Source organism: Diadema setosum, chromosome 14, assembly GCF_964275005.1.
Source record: "Diadema setosum chromosome 14, eeDiaSeto1, whole genome shotgun sequence".
Taxonomy (NCBI): Eukaryota; Metazoa; Echinodermata; class Echinoidea; order Diadematoida; family Diadematidae; genus Diadema; species Diadema setosum.
In genome coordinates this window covers 26,587,802-26,603,143 of record NC_092698.1, presented here as the reverse complement: position 1 = coordinate 26,603,143, position 15,342 = coordinate 26,587,802, and the positions used below count along the sequence as shown (strand labels likewise).

The 15,342-nt window shown below is 39.5% G+C and overlaps 1 protein-coding gene across 1 annotated transcript in view; it reads left to right on the top strand.

The window, feature by feature from the left end:
• The window catches only part of LOC140237414 (uncharacterized), a 144,561-nt gene that overhangs the window by 107,172 nt on the left and 22,047 nt on the right, over positions 1 to 15,342 (top strand). Inside the window, exon 40 of the mRNA XM_072317334.1 lies at positions 2,517 to 2,702. Within this exon, the coding sequence (XP_072173435.1) occupies positions 2,517 to 2,702 (186 nt within the window). The remainder of the gene's footprint in view (positions 1 to 2,516; positions 2,703 to 15,342) is intronic.

Sequence of the window (15,342 nt, the reverse complement as noted above, 5' to 3'; positions counted from 1 at the left end):
CTTGTGGGGGCAGTGAGAACTAGATGGGTATTTCTTTATTACTGCAATATAAGAATAAAAATGAGGATGAAATGAAGAAAAATGACCCACTCTGTATCCATTGCTCTTAACAAGGAACTGACTAGCAGCAAATGACTCTAGCTGTATTTTTCTGTCACAGGTCATCTACAGCAAATGATGCTCTTGATGATATCATGAATATCTGTCCAACTGTGATTTGTAGTTAGAATATGAGGAACAATCTGATTAACATGTCAATGACGGGTGAGGATCATCTTTATCAAACATGATTATCTTTCCCCACCTTGGGAGAAAAGTTAATCATAACCGTACGGATGGAAGCTTGATTCACAGTTTAATGTATAAACAGCGACTGACGAAAAGACAGTGGAATTTTAATGACTGAAAGATGTTCAGTGAAAGTGCAAAGCATGGAAATGAAGAATAGAGATAAATAGGATCACAATGATAATAAGAGCAATGATATTGGTAATGTTGATGATGACAGTGATGTTGAAGGTGACGATGATGATGTCGAAGGTGACGATAAGGATAATAGTTGTAGTAGTAGTAGTGGTAGTAGTGGTAGTAGTAGTAGTAGTAGTACTAGTAGTAGTAGTAGTAGTAGTAGTAGTGGTAGTAGTAGTAATAGTAGTAGTAGTAGTAATAGTGATAATGATAGTGATAATAATGATAATAACAATGATAATAATAATGATAATAATGATAATGGTAATGATAATGATAATAACACAATCAAAATTGTAGTATTAAAATAGTAATAGTAATAGTAATAATAGTAGTAATAATATCAATATGTGCAAAGTGAAGTGGACAATACCAAGAGATGACTTATCCTTCTTTCTAAAAAAAAGGAGTGGAGGGATGCAGGAATTGAAGTGGACGTATATTTGTAGACTGAGCTGTGCAAGTGTATTGATTGACAGTTGAATATCAAGCAAGATGCTGCCTCCTGAGCCGAACCGAGCTAATTCCCTGTGAATGCGCTATTCATTCACATGATTAGATTTTCATATCTGGGCTCAAGTCCTGACATCAATACCTCGCCTGATCTTTTTTTTTTTTTTAATGCTCGTCCCAACCCCTCCAGCAGTGATATTGATTTGTGTGTGTGTGTGTGGGTAGGTAGGTGGATGTGTGTCTTTGCTGTATGATATTAGCAGTTCCCATGTATTACTGCTTCACCGAGCAATTATGTATCTTTGATGGGATGAGTTGGGGGGGGGGGGGGCAAAAAGAGAAACAGAGAATGTAACTGTATACATACAAGTGGTACATAGTTTGAGGATGCATGTGTGTAAATTTTACAAATTATGTTAGTGTTTCTGTGTGTCTTGTATTAAAGTGTGCGAGTGTGGGTGTATGTACTGACTTGGTCTAGAACAGACAATACATGTTTTAGTAGACTTTTGATAGGGGAAGAGAATGGGTTGGTGGATTGGGCATTTCCAGTCAAGACATAGGGATCCACCGACTGCCAAGTCTGTATCATTCTCTCAGTCCGCTCAAGTAGCTACCGGTACGTTGGTTGTTACTGTGGAAGAGTTGTGTGTGCGAGGTCCGTCTTTGCTGGTTTTTACGTTTTTCGGCTTCTTGCTAAATCGAATCCTGCACCGTTCTCTTCTTTCTATTATGTGCTGCCCCTTTTCTCTGAGCACTTCATAAAACGCTCAATGAGTTAATTTCATTTCTGTTCTGTTCTGAGCTCATGCACAAAGGCATTAGAAGAAAAACAGAAAGCCCACAGAGACTGTGCACTGCTGAAATGTGATCCAACATTACAGTTGTGCCCTTGCCATATCAGCATTGCTTTAAGATTGTTTTACACCATTTTCTGAAGGAGGTAGTGAAAATTGCATTTCACATGTCTGCTGGGTTATTCTACTTGCCTGATATATTTCCAGTTTGATAGTACTTGATTATTTCTCATCACTTGTGTATGCCATGAACTAAGAATTCCGGTAATAATTTTCAAGCACTGTATTGCCTCCGTTCCTGTTTACCATTGCACTTTATACAATGGGCCTTATTGGAAAAAAGATATTACGATGCACCAGCATTAATTCTAATGCTTTCACTACCAATTACTGAATGCAAGTGATAGACAACTGAGGTGTGTGACCATAACATGGTCAAAATCAAACTTGTTTTAATACTCTTTATATGGATAGGCCAAATGAATGTTAATGGGCATGACTGCATTTACCTGAAACTACAAGCTTGTACATTTAGCCATGCTCTTTAAATTTCATGTCGTTGTGTATGGCTGTTTGTGTGTTATTAGTATGTGCATAGTATGATAGCCGTACATGTGGTGATGAGAAATGGTGATGTGAAATGGTGTAAATGTTTTGTTTAATATATAATGAGCTTTTGCATGTAATGCATTTGAGGGGAGTTTGGTGAAAGCTTGTTAAATCAATTTGAAATCTCAGTGGATACCACAGACACCTGTCTTGAATGTCTGACCACATTGTGGGTTTTCTCTCCACCAGCTGAAGCCGAGAAAGGGAAAAATCCTCCGGCGACTCCGTTGGGCCCCAGCCCCTTGCACAGTGCCGGTCCCCACGGCAGGACGCGTAGTGAGGGTGCCCTCCACCTCAGCCAGCCGCTCCCGCCCATCAAAGTGCCCTCCAACGAGAAGGAGGAGGAGGAGGATGCGGACATCGTTGAGACGCAGAGTAGGAAAGGAAGAGAGGACAGTGCCCTCGGCAATGGCTTCGGTCAAGGTAAGAGACTTTGGCATATATCGCAGTGAAAATCCTGATCCACGGGCTTCTACTGTAACAATTCATATCTCCGTGGCTCCTTAAAGGTTCTTTGTGTTGTTAGTTTGCCTTGGGTTATCGAGGGATTAGATCGTTGAAATGATATATGCTGTAAATCTTTGTCTCGCGAGTCATGTTCAAGGCAAAGACATTTCTTAGGGACTTGAATGATGTGTAGGCACTGTACAGTCAGGTTGGCTTCAAAAGATTCTTGTATCTGCAATATATCATGATATGTCTATAGCCCATTGTCCATTTGGCCATTTCTCCATCTTTCAACCCATGACATCATTGCCATAGTAACACTCTCTTATGGATGTATGCCAGAGTACTAGAGATTTCTCTTGAGGATCTCTGGCAATATTGTTACTTGCAAATAGATATATTGAATTATGTACCAGTACATGTAGACCGCATTTATTGAAAGTGGAACCTGGTAGTTTGATATCCAGAGTAGATATGAAATTAGTTAACACTTTTTGCTAAGTTAGCAAAATCTTGTTTAGGTTTGATCACCTTATCTAGTGTTATCACCTCCCAAAATCGCTACATACAGACATTTGTGTGTGTGTGTGTGTGTGTGTGTGTGTGTGTGTGTGCATGCGTGCATATTAAAAGTAGACTGGAAGAGGGGCTTTAAATCTTGAATTAACTGTTGTCTGAGTTTTGCAGTAGCGCGTTACCGTGCATACATTTAGGTGATCCAAGAGGAGCTGCTCAGTGCATTTTCACTGTGTCTTTGCAAATGGTTTCGTGCAATGCTGCTGGGGAAAAGTGTCGTTGAACTTGGCAGAAATTGGACGTCATACAGCGTAGTATGAGATTTCATTGAAGATTGCTGTCCGCAAGTCTGACTAGAATGATGCAATGTTTTGGTAGTCAAAGTTAACAGATCTCTAATCCTTCCCCACCCCCCCCCCCCCGAATAAAAGCTTGTTGACTTGTCAATGACGATCTTCAGACAATAAACAAGTAGGACATGTTACAAAATGGATGTGTTCTGTCGCCACAAATATCCACATTTACAGTTTGTACTTGAATGTTTGACGCTCCTGATGGGGGCACACCATCAAATACATCACTGTATTCTGATTCTGACATGCATGGTCATGTCTTTGAGTTGCTGCTTTCATGATTTATTCATATGACAAGAATTCTCTCGGAGATCAGCTGGGTGTTTTTTTTGTGTGTATTTAGATTTTGGTGGGGGGTTTTTTTTCTGATAATTAACATTTTGTGATGACGGAAGATGTATGTAGATTAAACTTTATATTACACTTTGATGGATTATGTTTTTGCTTCTAGCTGTCCAACCATGGGTGTTACATGTATAGGGAGGGTTGTATTTGTTTCATTGTCTCTAAATTGCACACTTATTTTTGGTCCAAGATATGCTGTCGACTGTCACAAATGCAGAAATTTGCTTCTCTGCAGTTCTGAAAATTCACCAAAAAATCTAATACACATAAATGAGAATGTAATGTGAACTGCACGAACAGGAACAACGCAAAATTATAGCTGTATTATATACATGTTAACATGGGTTTGTTGTTTGTCTTGAATGTCAGCCTTGTGTCAAGGGGGGGGGGGGGGAAGAAGAGAAATTCCCATCAGATCAGCATTTTATGGCACTGATACTGGGTCTGTAGCCACCCACTTTCTGTGCGGGAATGATGCCATTGTACACCCATTCCTGCTGCCCCTGACTAAAAGCAGACCCTTGCCATTCACTCATGGAGTTGTACACCATGAGGGTGTAGTACAATTTTTTGTTCAGACACTTTAATCTATTTTTCTACTCCCACCTACAGAATTTCCCAAAATATGGAATTCGAAACTTTTTCTCATTTACGTTATTACTCAGTGAATGAGCTCGTGGTTCACCCAAAATTGTCAGGAATGTTCAGCATCACAGATCACGCCAGATGCGTCTTGATAGCATGCAATCATCGGTGCCATGTTCGCTCGGAGAAAATTTCAGTGATGTGTCCTCAAAGTGAATTAGCAAGAAATGAGTCAGACCAGCGATATGAAGAGAAAAAAAGGTGTAAGCCTCTCAATTCATGACATTGTATGGGTTTATATAACTCTTCTTTTAAAGAAAAAGCCGTATCTGCTGTCTTGCCATAGTGATGTAAAAGCAAACAAATTACGCAAGTGTTTAGTTGATAGAAGTGTCAGATTTAAATGTATAGTGTGTAGACCAAAATAGCCTTTCTGCCCAGAACGGCTAGTCGTATTGCCACGAAAGGCCTTTTTATTTTTCTGCATGACGTCAAAGCTTTATTAAAGCCATGATAGGCTGATCCCATACCAAAGTGCTGGCAGAGTTCACTCAGAAATATGTATGGACACTTTGATTTGAACCGTATGTGAATTCAGTTGTGTAATAAACATGTTCAGCATAATGGTGCGCATGCAATACCATTGTAAGGTAGCGCTGTTCTTTACTTCTTTTTGACATAAAATATTAAGTGAAAGACAAGCATGTCAGGGTGAAATAAGGAAGTACCCAGGTACCCAGATACAAGAGTAAAAGGACCTTTTGGTCAAAAGCACAAAGACGTTTGTGTGTTTGTTATGATGGCAAAGTATGCAAAATATTACTTCACCTTGAATGAGAAAGTTAAGTGAGGCTTGTTTGCACTGCAAGTATATTCAGAATCAATTTTCCCTCTAGAGTTGGCTATTGCACCCATATATGTGTGTGCACCCTTTTTGTATGATGCAGCAATAATTGCACTTCCTGGCATGAGTTTGGCTTGAATTCCACATTCTATGACCGTAGGTGGTTATAGGTATCAGGGTTTCTGTGACTTGAATACCACTGTATTTGTGGTAAGTAGTTGTAGGTGGCAGAGTTTCTGATATCTTGTAAAGATATTCATACTGCTGTTGGGTCCATGATGATGAATCCAATAGGTAACTTCTAATCTGCAATATGTTGACCGAAGCAGCCGCCGAGACTTTCTGGGCGTTTGTTGAGCAGAAGATTACCTTAGTTCTCCAATCCTGTGACCACCACATCATAGGGAACGCACATACCTTCACAATTGACCATTGCTCCACATACACACCAGTTGCCTCTTTTTTTCTTTTTTTTTCTTTTTTTGGGGGGGCATATCACACCCGAGATTTGTTTGAAGACTTTACCTTTTACAACATCTTGGTGCCATGGAGAATGTTGCACCCGAGAAAATTCTGCAAAGATATTCTTTGCCGAGCTGTTAGAATATACCGCATTCGACACTCTTTGGGAATTGTCTTCTTCAATGGAGTAATCCAGACTGTAGCATCTGTTCTTGCAATACTGGAAATCTGGAATTGTCATTTGGTGATATCATTTAGTATAATGTCTTTTATGTTGATGATATCAGAATATGAGAGTATGATAAGCATTTGAAGATTCAGCATTATTCTTCTGTGCTAGTACTACATTAATGTGCCCTATTATTCCAGTAGTCCTGTCTTCTTTAACCCGTTGAGGACAAGTCCCGAGTATACTCGGGCAGGTGTCTATGGGAAATGCGTGTTGTAGCAAAATCAGTCTGTAGGTATGATAGTGTAGGGCTATCATGGAATACCTACTCACCAACTAAAGTACCCTCGATGGCCAATGGTAGGTATGTCTATGGGTCCAGCCTGTAGATGTGGCAGGTGTCAGGAAATAAAATGGTCAAACTCCGCAGTCACTAGGGCACCAGAAGAGGTGGACAGTGTCCTTATATTGCACTTCCGAAAATCATATGAAATGATATGGACAAACTCCGAAATGCACTGGGTGTCCTAAGACGACAGTGTCCCTTAGAAATATATACAGAAATATATACAAAATGATAATTTCATTAACGAAACAGTCAATTTGTCAATGAAATGACCAATTTCGTAACGAAATATTCCGTGCAACAGTTGAAGCTCCATGGTTTTTGTCCATGGTTTAAACCATGGTTTCATTTGTACCACCTTCGTGAATTCGGGCCAATGGGTTGATACCCTGGCATTGTGTTGCGATAGGCCGATTTTGCAGGGTATTCAAATTTTATGCTTGCTTTGGTCACAAAAGTTGCCCTTAACAACCATAAAGCTTGGCTTACCCTACCTAGCAACAACTAAGTGAATTCCTGCCAATGGAACTTAATGGGAAGGAGCAGGGGAATTAATTTAATGCTTTGTTAGTAGGCTTTAAAAGGAAATGAGATATCCACAAATTGTAATATGTCAATACAGAAATGGTCTGTAGCAAATACGTCTTTCTATAAAAGGTATTTTGTGTAGAAAGAAGCCATGTTTCACAGGCTTTACATTGTAGATTTCATGCAAATTACGGTTTTTGATTGGTGGCTTACAAAAGTGTACAATGTAGCTGGAGAAGAAGGAAGCCCCCCCCCCCCCCACCTCCATTTTACCATTAGCATTGACTGGGAATTCAAGCTTGGAGGAAATCCACAATAACAGTCATCAATTAGTGGACAAAAATGGCATTAGGGGGAGCAAGTAATAACTGCATGAATAGTGACTGAATAAAGTCTACATTCAAGAGCATTAGTAATAAGTGATATTGTGGAACATGGACAGTCTCTTGTATCCAAAGCCCAATTAACAACAATTAGTCCAAATTATGACTGACGCTGGTACATTTCATAGGGATCTTTTGCTTTTAGATAACTATTCAACACAGAGTGCTTGTAATGACCGCAGACAGCAAGCTTGATGGGACAGCGTCATTATCTTTGCAGAAAGTAAGAAGAACACACACACATTTTACATTGTATGTGACCCTGCATCACAAACCAACAAAAAGTCACCAGACATGTACCTTTACTTGAGGGCAGATTCTGGAAGAGCAGAATTAAAGCATTTTAAATGATATATAACTCAATTCAAGTGGTCTCTTCTAACCTATCTAAATATTGAAAAGAAAGCACACACTTTGGAAAAGTGTGTACTGCAAAAAAAAAAAAGGCTCTGAAGTGCAGGGCCTAGTCAAGTGCTTAATTTTACCATGCTGTGCTCTGTGCAATAAATGGGACAAAAAAACAGGATGTACAATGTAAAACTTCATAGCAACAACAATGCAGTAATGATCAGATTAAGCTGAAATCGATCATGCTCTATCAACACATTCTATCCATGAATAATACAAACTTTCAAAGCAGTAGGATTACCTTTTCAAAAGTTAATGGAGTTGGAAGTGAAGAGTGTGTGAAGGATTTTTTTCTAAGGAATGAAAAGGGGATTCTGAGACAGACCTAATCACGCTATTTTTTTAAAGTGTTCTAGCAAAACTGCTTAAAGCACAATTTCCATTTGTTTTATGCTTCCAAACTTTAGAATAATGTAGGAGAAGAATTGCTCATTAAGAAAATATGAAAAACTCAAGATTGATGAGGTTGACCGATTTCACCTATTTCAAGTCCTCACACAATACCAGGGCGTGCAACTTTTTGTTGATTTTGTGACGCACTGTGATATACAACTTATGTACTGTCTGCTTGTGTTGAGGGTAATAATAGCTGACAAAGAAGAGGAGAGATTTGTGCACTTCTTTTTGACTAGCCATATTCTGTCTGTCATTTCAATATACTCTCAAAGTATCTTCATATCTTTGTTGTTTGTTTTAATCCCCATTATATGTGACAGTTCTGATTGTATGGGTAATGCAGTCTACAAACATAAATCTTTCAATGGATTTCTGAAGTCTGCAGAACCATTGCTCTAAAGAAAACTCGCAAAGTGATCTCCTGAATACTAAGTGATCATTGATGTACATGTATGTACTTTTATCTCATCATTTCAGTGTTGATATCAAATCCAATCCCTAGTATTCTCACCCTATCCCTATTTCCTGTATCTTCACATTTTTAAAACGCTAGCTTCCGATCTGTCTTTGTTATATAAACATATTAATACCTTCTTTTTGAATTCATTATCTTTTAAAATATGTGAAAGACTTTTTTTTTTTGGTAAGAAATCTTTAAATCTGTCTTTCATTTCTTTTTCTGGATCAGTAATTGTAGGTAACCAGCAAAGCAGTTGCCTTCTTTGTCTGTCTGTCTGTCTGTCTGTTTCTCACACACACACACACACACACACACACACACACACACACACACTCTAAGAAGTAAAAGCTTTTGAGAGTGTGAGAAGTTAAAGGTCCGCAAATTGTGAGTTTGATGTTTATTTCTGCTGGTCATTATCAATTTGTGATATGGTCAAGATACAGCACTCTGTGGTGTGCTTGCTTATGAGACCATTTTATTGAAGCAATCTCGACATCACCTTCTCCTTTTCATAAAGACAAGATTAAAGCTTTTCAGAATGTTAAGATTTTAAAGGTCCCCAAATTGTGTGTTTGATGGTTATTTCTGCTAATCATCATTGTGATATGGTCAAGACACAATGCTTTGTGGCATGCTTGTTTGTGAAACCATTCCATGGAGGCAATCTCAGCATCAACCCCTCCTTTGCATAAAGACAAGATGAAAGCTATTTCTGCTATTAAATCATTATTGTAATATGGTCAAGACACAACGCTCTGTGGAGTGCTTGTTTGTGAAACCATTCTATGGAAGCAATCTTGACATCACCCCCTCCTTTTCATATAGACCCACATCCTCCTCCTCCCTCACCCATAACACTCATCCTCACAACACACAAGCACACCCACTTATATTTACTCATGCTTCCTCTCACACACACACACACACACACGCACACATGCACGCTCACGAACATTTGCTCATTCCTGGATACCCACCCACAAATTCCATTCCATTGTCATTGCAATCAATATTGCTTGTCCTTTTTATCCTTTGCCAACAACCAAAGGAAAAAAAAATAATCTCGAGTATTGAGTGTACGTAAGTACATCTGTTTTTCACGTCCTCTGCCCAGCCGGCCCTGGTATAGAAATCTAACCCTCTTCTGCAGCTACCAGCTAAATCTTGTTTCGTCAGATTAGTCTCAAGAGCCAGACAGATTCGATTTGGCAGAGACCTGGTTCATTTCTCTCCTCTGCCAATGAGAGATTCTCTTTCTGAAGTCTTTCCTCTTTCCTTCACTCTATTTTTTCTGTTACCACTCTCCCCTTAATCTTGCTCTCTTTCTCTCTCTTTTTCTATCTCTCATCTTTCTCCCATTGATCTCTCCTTTTCTCTCACATATCCTCTCTCTCTCTCTCTCTCTCTCTCTCTCTCTCTCGTAGAAATGTTCATTACCCCTTTTCTCTCTTTATCTCTTTTTTTTTCAGTCTCATATTGGAATCCTCTTTACTCTCAACAAATTGAAAATTTCTTTCCTTAATGTTTTGTACTGATATCTTTGATATGATATGTCCGTGTTTGTTCATTTTGCTTCAGAGCCAAAGGAAATGAATGGCATTTTGGCAAGGACGTACCCTCCCACACCTATACCTGGGTTCATCATCCATACGATTAATGTGGTGTGAACACAAAGTTCTTTATCCGCATTTAAAAGACGTTCCCATCTTTTCACCCACAGTTGGTTCATTCATTTTTTTTTTTCGTTTTTAAGAAGAAGACTCGAATGATTTACACTCCTGTAGACATTGTGTAATAAGCCTTAACAGATAAATGATAATGCTTTGACATTAAGATGAATGTATCTGCTGCAAAAGCACAAAAAGAGTGAAACCATGTTTTACTCACTGTTGCAACATTGAAATGTTTGCGACTGTCGGGAGATATGAAAGAGGGAGGGAGAAACATACTGTACAGGAACATTTCTGCTTCCCTGTGCCAGACCAAGATACACTTTCTTCTTCATGGTGACCTTTCCGATGAAATTTACCTTCCTTTTCATGGGCTTTCCAAACCAAAGTTCTACCTTTCAAGCCATTAATATGTACAGAGCTCCAGCTTCATATGCTTGTCATGCGGCATGAGTATACCTTACAGCAAAAGATAAACTGCTTAACCATCAAAATAGATATGATACATTGGTTGTTCTAGTACCCCACCCCCTTCATTTACCCCACTCCCCATTACTGACCCACTGTTGGAAGAGATTTGTACCTATGCATATCACACAATGAACTCCACTGTGTAAAATGATGTAATCCCTTACTTGACGAGAGGCGCTACAGCAATTGCATAATTCACATGTAAAATGATGTAATCCCCTACTAAACAAGAGATGCTACACAGCAATTGCATAATACAACGATTGATACAAACATACCTGGCATTTGGGTGTGATTGATACATACGAGCATCACATGTGGGCATATATTAACCCATTGAAGACTAGTCTTAGAGCATACTCAGGCAGATGTCCATAGGAAATAAGTGATAACGGAAAATCAGCTTCTCCTCGACGGGTTAATTGATCAGAAGCGAACAATCTGTGGGTTTAACTTTGTGTTCTGTAAAACACGATATTTTCCTGGCATGAAATTTTCACGAATTCGAGCCCACGGCTTTTCTTGCGGCATGAAATTTTTACGAGTTGCCTCTAACATTCAATGCATGTAGCGTAGACAAGAACTTTCGCGTGCATTTTAATTTTGCGAATCAAGGCTCTCGCGAAATTCGCAAAATTGAAATGCACGCAAACATTCCTCATTTTACAGTACCAGTGAACAAGTGGTCAATCTAAGCTCTTACTACTGTTTCTTACACTCCTTTTTTCTTTCATCTTCTTCTCTCCCTCTCTTTTTTTTAACCGAGGAAAGACCTAAATGGCTCTTTCAGCTATGTTCTGGGAGTGTTTCTAAAATCTCAATCTCAATCAGCTTTGCCTTGTTCACACTCTTTCTCTTTCTCCCGGTCTGTCTTTGCATCTCCTTGAGAGTGTCCCAGGCAAGTGGACGAGATTATTGTCTTGACCTAGTAGTCAATGAGCCCTGCCGCGTTCTGGCAGCCTTCCGTGGCCAAAGTGTTGATGGGGTGATTAGTGGACAAATGAGTGTTTTGTGGGGCTGTGATGCCTGGAGTGGGGGGATATATTCTGTTACCACTCAAAGAGTGGGAGTCACACTTGTCACCGATCATTCTCTCTTTCCCCCCTCAACTCTACTCTCTGCCACCCATCAATCTCCCCCGCTGAGCCTGTTGCAAGTCGTCCCTGAATGCGATATTGAGGTGCACTCCAGAAACCTCCGCCCTGCTGAATGAGTGATGGCTTTTAGCAATACTTGGCACTCTTGCAAAAGCACCCGAAAAATAAAAGAACTTATTCAGATTAACAGCTTCTAAAAATGTATTATATGGTCAAGCATGGTTAAACCAAGGGTTCTGTTACAGTGAAGCATCAGTATATTTTAGTCTGCAGAGAAAAACTGAAAAGGTTTACAGATGGTTTTATCTCTAAGAAGAAGAATACTGTGATGGAGGTACTGTGAAAGCTGTTATTTTCACATACAGATGTTTTCTTGAATGAGGAGATCTCAGATATTTTCACAAGATGTTATTTTCACAATTTGACACCTAGGCTATCATAAGTGTGCTAATGCCTGCCTGCTTGCAAAATTTTTGCATGTTGTTAATTTTGAAGACCAATAGTGATCAACAAAATTCAAGAAAATTAAACCCAAGTGAGTGTAGCAGCTTTTACAGTATACTGTGATATCCTTACAATCTCCCCCATTTAGGTTTTATTCTTTATTTGTTTCACGTTGCAACTGCTCTTGCAACAACACACCATGTATTTCTTTCCATTTTTATTTTCTCATGTTTTCTCTCCAAAGTGTTCAGAATTTTTACAGCCAAACTGTGACTGATATTCCTGTTTGTTTGTTTGTTTGTTAAGTGATACGATAAAGTCATAGCATATCAGCTGTTGTGACCGTCAGAATCTTCTAGTCTCTACATCATTGCGCGGGTGTTTTGGTGTAGCAGTAAACATCTGTCCTGCAACTAACAATTAACTCTGAACTCTGGTACACAATTGAAGTGACATAGTATCAACAGTACCAGCCAATTTTTTATGTCTTTTTATTTTTTTATACCAGCAAAGATAGGAAGAATTAGAAGTGCTATTTATTTTTTTTTCACTCACTCTCAGACAAAGAGCCAGAATTGAGGTTTCAGTCTTTGCACTCTCTTCAGAAAATTATTCAACTATCCACATGGACATCATAATTTGCTTCCAGTCTACATCAATAGACATCTTTTCACTTCTTGTCGAGAACTCATTCACATTTGGCACTATTCAGTGCTCTGTTTAATTTTTTCTCTATTCAGCTGGTCTAATAAACCATCCATTTTATGTTGATTCAATTTTCTTCAAAGAGTATTTTCATTCTTGTCAGGGAGAAATATACTGCACAACAATTAGCCACCCGTCTCTTCTCTTGATTTCTTTCTTTGGTTCCTTCCCCCATCATATCCAAACATTAATAGATGAAAATGTGCCATGAGTAGATTTCATGTTTTTCCTCTTTTTTCTTTGGAAGACTCCGTCATGAAAACTTCTTTGCCGCGTCAGCTTCCTCCCCCCCCCCCACCCCCCAGCCATTACCATGCATTCTGCCAGTACTGAGGTTGAATGGGTGACGTCACTGTCTAACAACATTGGGAACTTGGGTAAACTTGTTTGTGTCTGCTCTTTTCTCCCCTTGTTCACCTGCCCTATGAGGTGACCTTAATACTTAAATGCCTTTCACTACCAATTTTGTTATTCCAAAACAGGAGAAAAACAGTTTCTGAATGATGATAATTCTTAGTGTGCTATATACATACATACATTTTCTTCCCAAGGATCTGTTTTGTCATAATGAGTATCATTTTGCTACGTCAAAGATTTTGTCTACTGGCCATTCATCTCCCACACACCTCCACCTCCTCCTCCTCCTCCTCCCAACCCCCACCTAGATTTATGAGCTGGGCTTTTGGGGGGAACAAAGAGAACAACCTGAAGATATGGAGGGCCCTATCTCTTTGACCATGAATTGACGGGTCACTGGTGTTTGATTGTTACATTCCTTACAGGGTGTTTTTTTTTTTCCCACCATGTCTTTCCTCACACACAGAGAAGTGCCTTCTCTCTCATTGCAGTTTATTTCTCCATGCTCATCTGAGGACATGTTTCTATTACAGCAATTATTTGGTTGCTTGAAATCCCATCACAGCTCATATACTGTGTACAATTGTATCTCTGTATGTCTTTTCCTCGTTCTCAAACGAACATAGGAATACCTCCTTTCCCTCTCTGTTTTTATCCCGTATAACAGTGTGAAAACATTACCGTGAGTTATGACGTTTCATTTGAAATGCCATCGTGAATGTAGGTGGTATTAAATTTCCTTCCCCGTCACATGGAGAATGTTTGGTATCGAACTCACTCTTTCCTCTCCCATTCCATCTCCCCATTCATTCCCCTTTTTTTTTATTGCTCACTCGGTCATCTGCTCATTTTAGCTCTCCAGCCCTCCATCAACTTGATTTACCTTCCCCCTTTCCCAATATACTTCTCCCTCTTTCTTTCTAATTCTCCCATTCCATGCATTTGGCCTGCCTTTGCTGAATCTCTCCTTTCTGGGCTATCTCACCCGAAAGGATTCGATTATAGGGGGTTTGGCAGTAGGTGCGAGGTCTAAGTACGGGGAAAACCGGAAAGAACTGTGACAGCTCCCTATTACGCCCTCCCACCAGTTATAGGCCCATCTTTATCAAATCAAGTCAACTTGCCGTGATGCCAAAGTGCACTGGATGCCAGAGGCTGGACCTAAATATAGCACGGAGAACCAACACTGTATGGCCTATTGAAAATTAACCAACAATTGGATGTATCTTCCCTATTTTTTTTTTTTTTTTTTGGGGGGGGGGGGGGGGAGGGGACTGGGGGTTGAAGGGTGTTTTCTGATGGTCGTGCTGTTGTCATGACCAGTATGGAGGAGAGCAAATTACATACAGATGCGGCCACTAGGAAGTCCAACTTTGTGGTGCATACATTTGAACCAGTGGCTGAAACCGTTGCATGTGCTCCCTGTAGCACAGTGCTGTCTCTGAATATTAAAGGCAAATGATATTCAGCTCTTCTGCTTCTTCTTTTTTTTCCTTTTTGTTTGTCAGGTACCAACGTGTAACTACATGTGCCCACCTAAAAAGGGGAGGGGGTGGGAAGGCAAACAGTATAGTCGTTGTTCTTTCAATTGTATGTGTCAATACTCCTCCGATGACCATGCTTGGATGCTGCATGAGTTGCAGTAACATTATGAGGAAGTAGTCATACCTATCTCCCAGGAATACCTCCCATGCTGTATTCACTGCTTGGCACACATTGACCAGGTGCTTTCTTCTCAGTTTGGCTTAAATGTCTTGAAATTAACTGTAGCAGAATAAATTTGATATTGCAACTAATTGACAGTCTTTTGCAAAAACAACAACAACAACTAGATGTAAGAATTCATTAATTTGAATATTACATAATTTCCTATCTGTATTATGTTACCATGGCCTTCCTGTTGGATTAAGTCAAGCCAGTTCCATTGTGGTTACTATGTAGTAGGTTCAATCAACTTTTATTTCTACAACTCCAGAAGATACGTGTGTTGATGGGGGGGGGGGGGTATGGAAACTCTTGTTTAAAATCA